General features: G+C 40.6%; 1 protein-coding gene across 1 annotated transcript in view; it reads right to left on the minus strand.

Moving 5' to 3' along the window:
- Nucleotides 1-340: 340 nt before the first annotated feature.
- The window catches only part of EMH_0031390 (uncharacterized protein), a gene marked incomplete at both ends in the record, with an annotated part of 2,815 nt that continues 1,284 nt past the window's right edge, over nt 341-1,871 (minus strand). Inside the window, 2 exons of the mRNA XM_013494514.1 lie at nt 341-455; nt 733-872. Coding sequence (XP_013349968.1) covers nt 341-455; nt 733-872 — 255 coding nt within the window. The remainder of the gene's footprint in view (nt 456-732; nt 873-1,871) is intronic.

Consider the following 1,871-nt stretch of genomic DNA (forward strand, 5'->3'; position numbering starts at 1 on the left):
GGGGGGCCCCCCAAGGGGGCCCCCTGGTAATATGGGGGCCCTATAGACGAGGATGTGTGTGAAGGGGGAGAGATTTGTTTGTTTGTCTGCGTTTTATTTATTTTGTTTTATTTGTTTATTCTGTTTGTTTATTTTATTTATTTTGTTAGTTGTTGTGTTTTTTTGTTTTTTTTTTTGTGTGTTTGGTGTATGGTATGGTGTATAATTTTGTATTTTTTTTTTTCGTTTTTTTGCGAATAAGTAGAGAAATAAACAGAGAAAAACAAAATAAATAAATAAATAAATAAATAAATAAAAATATAAAATTATATTACAAAAATATATTTATTTATATATTTATTTATAAACCTAGAAGCATCCGCCTAGGGTCCTGTATATAGTCTCTTACACTGCACAAAAACAACACCGCCTCCCGGCCATCAATCAGCCGGTGGTCGTAGGTCAGAGCCAGGTACCTGCAGCACACACACACACACACTGCTGCTGCTGCTGCTGCTGCTGCTGTTGCTGCTGCTGCTGCTGGTGGTGGTGGGGCTGTTGTTGTTGCTGTTGCTGTTGTTGTTGCTGTTGCTGTTGATGCGGTTGCTGTTTATGCTGTTGGTGACGGAGATAGGGGTTGTGCTGGTGATGTTGCTGCTGCTAGTGCTGCTGCTGCTAGTGCTGCTGTTGCTGCTGCAGCTGCTGCTGTTGCTGCTGCTGCTGCTGCTGCTGCTGCTGAGGGTAGGGACTGACATGATGGGTCGAATGACGATCTGGCCGTTCCGCACAACGGGCCTGTCTGTGACGCCGTGCATACCTGCAGCAGCAGCAGCAGCAGCAGCAGCAGCAGCAGCAGCAGCAGCAAGTGTAGCAGCAAGTACCGCAGTAGAAAGCTGTAGCAGCAGCAACAGCAACTGCAGCAGCAGCTATAAGAGCAGCAGCAATACAGGCGGGGGTGATTCCATCAGCAGCAACAGAACAAGCAGCATCAACAGAAACAGCAGCAGCAGCAGCAACTGCAGCAGCAACAGCAGCAACAGCAACTTCAGCAGCAACAGCAGCAGCAGCAACTGCAGCAGCAACAGCAGCAAATGCTACTGCACCTAAGATAGCAGACTGTGGAGGGTTTATTATAGGGGTCCCCATCATGCTGCCATAGACGCCGCCTGCAGCACAGCAGCAGCAGCAGCAGCAGCAGCAACAGTAGCAGCAGCAAGAGCAGCAACAGCAGCACAAAATTAAGGCATAAGAGAGATAGATGGAGGGGGAGACGGAGAAAGGCAGAGAGACAGAAAGGAGAGATAAACAGAGACAGACAAAAAGAAAAAAATAAAAAAAATAAAAAAAATAAAAAAAAAGAGACAAAATGAAATAACAACAAAACAACAGCAAAAAACAACTGCTAACAGCAAACGGAGACAGACACAAGCTGATGCAGAAGCACCAAAAACAAAAAAATAAAAAAATAAAAAAATAAAAAAATAAAAAAAAACAAAAGGAGACAAACAAAGACAGATACAAAAAGGAGACAAAAAAAAGAGAGACAAAACAGAAAACGAAAAAGAGATAAACAAAAGAAGAAGACAAACCAGAGGAGGAGACAAACAAAAGGAGACAAAAAAAGAAAGGAGACAGAAAAAAGAAAAGACAGAGAAGAGAGAAAACAATAAAAAGGAGACAAAAAACAGAAAGGAGACAGAAAAAAGAAGGAGACAGAAAAAAAGAGACAGAGGAGACAGAAAAAAGAAAGAAGGAGACAGAAAAAAACAAACAAAAAACAAACAAATAAACAAACAAACAAACAAAAGACAAACAAACAAACAAACAAACAAAAAGAAATAAAAAAAAAAAAAAAAAAAAAAAAAAAAAAAAAAAAAAAAAAAAAAAAAAAA

This window comes from Eimeria mitis, genomic scaffold (assembly GCF_000499745.2).
Source record: "Eimeria mitis Houghton genomic scaffold, Emh_scaff1185, whole genome shotgun sequence".
Lineage (NCBI taxonomy): Eukaryota > Apicomplexa > Conoidasida > Eucoccidiorida > Eimeriidae > Eimeria > Eimeria mitis.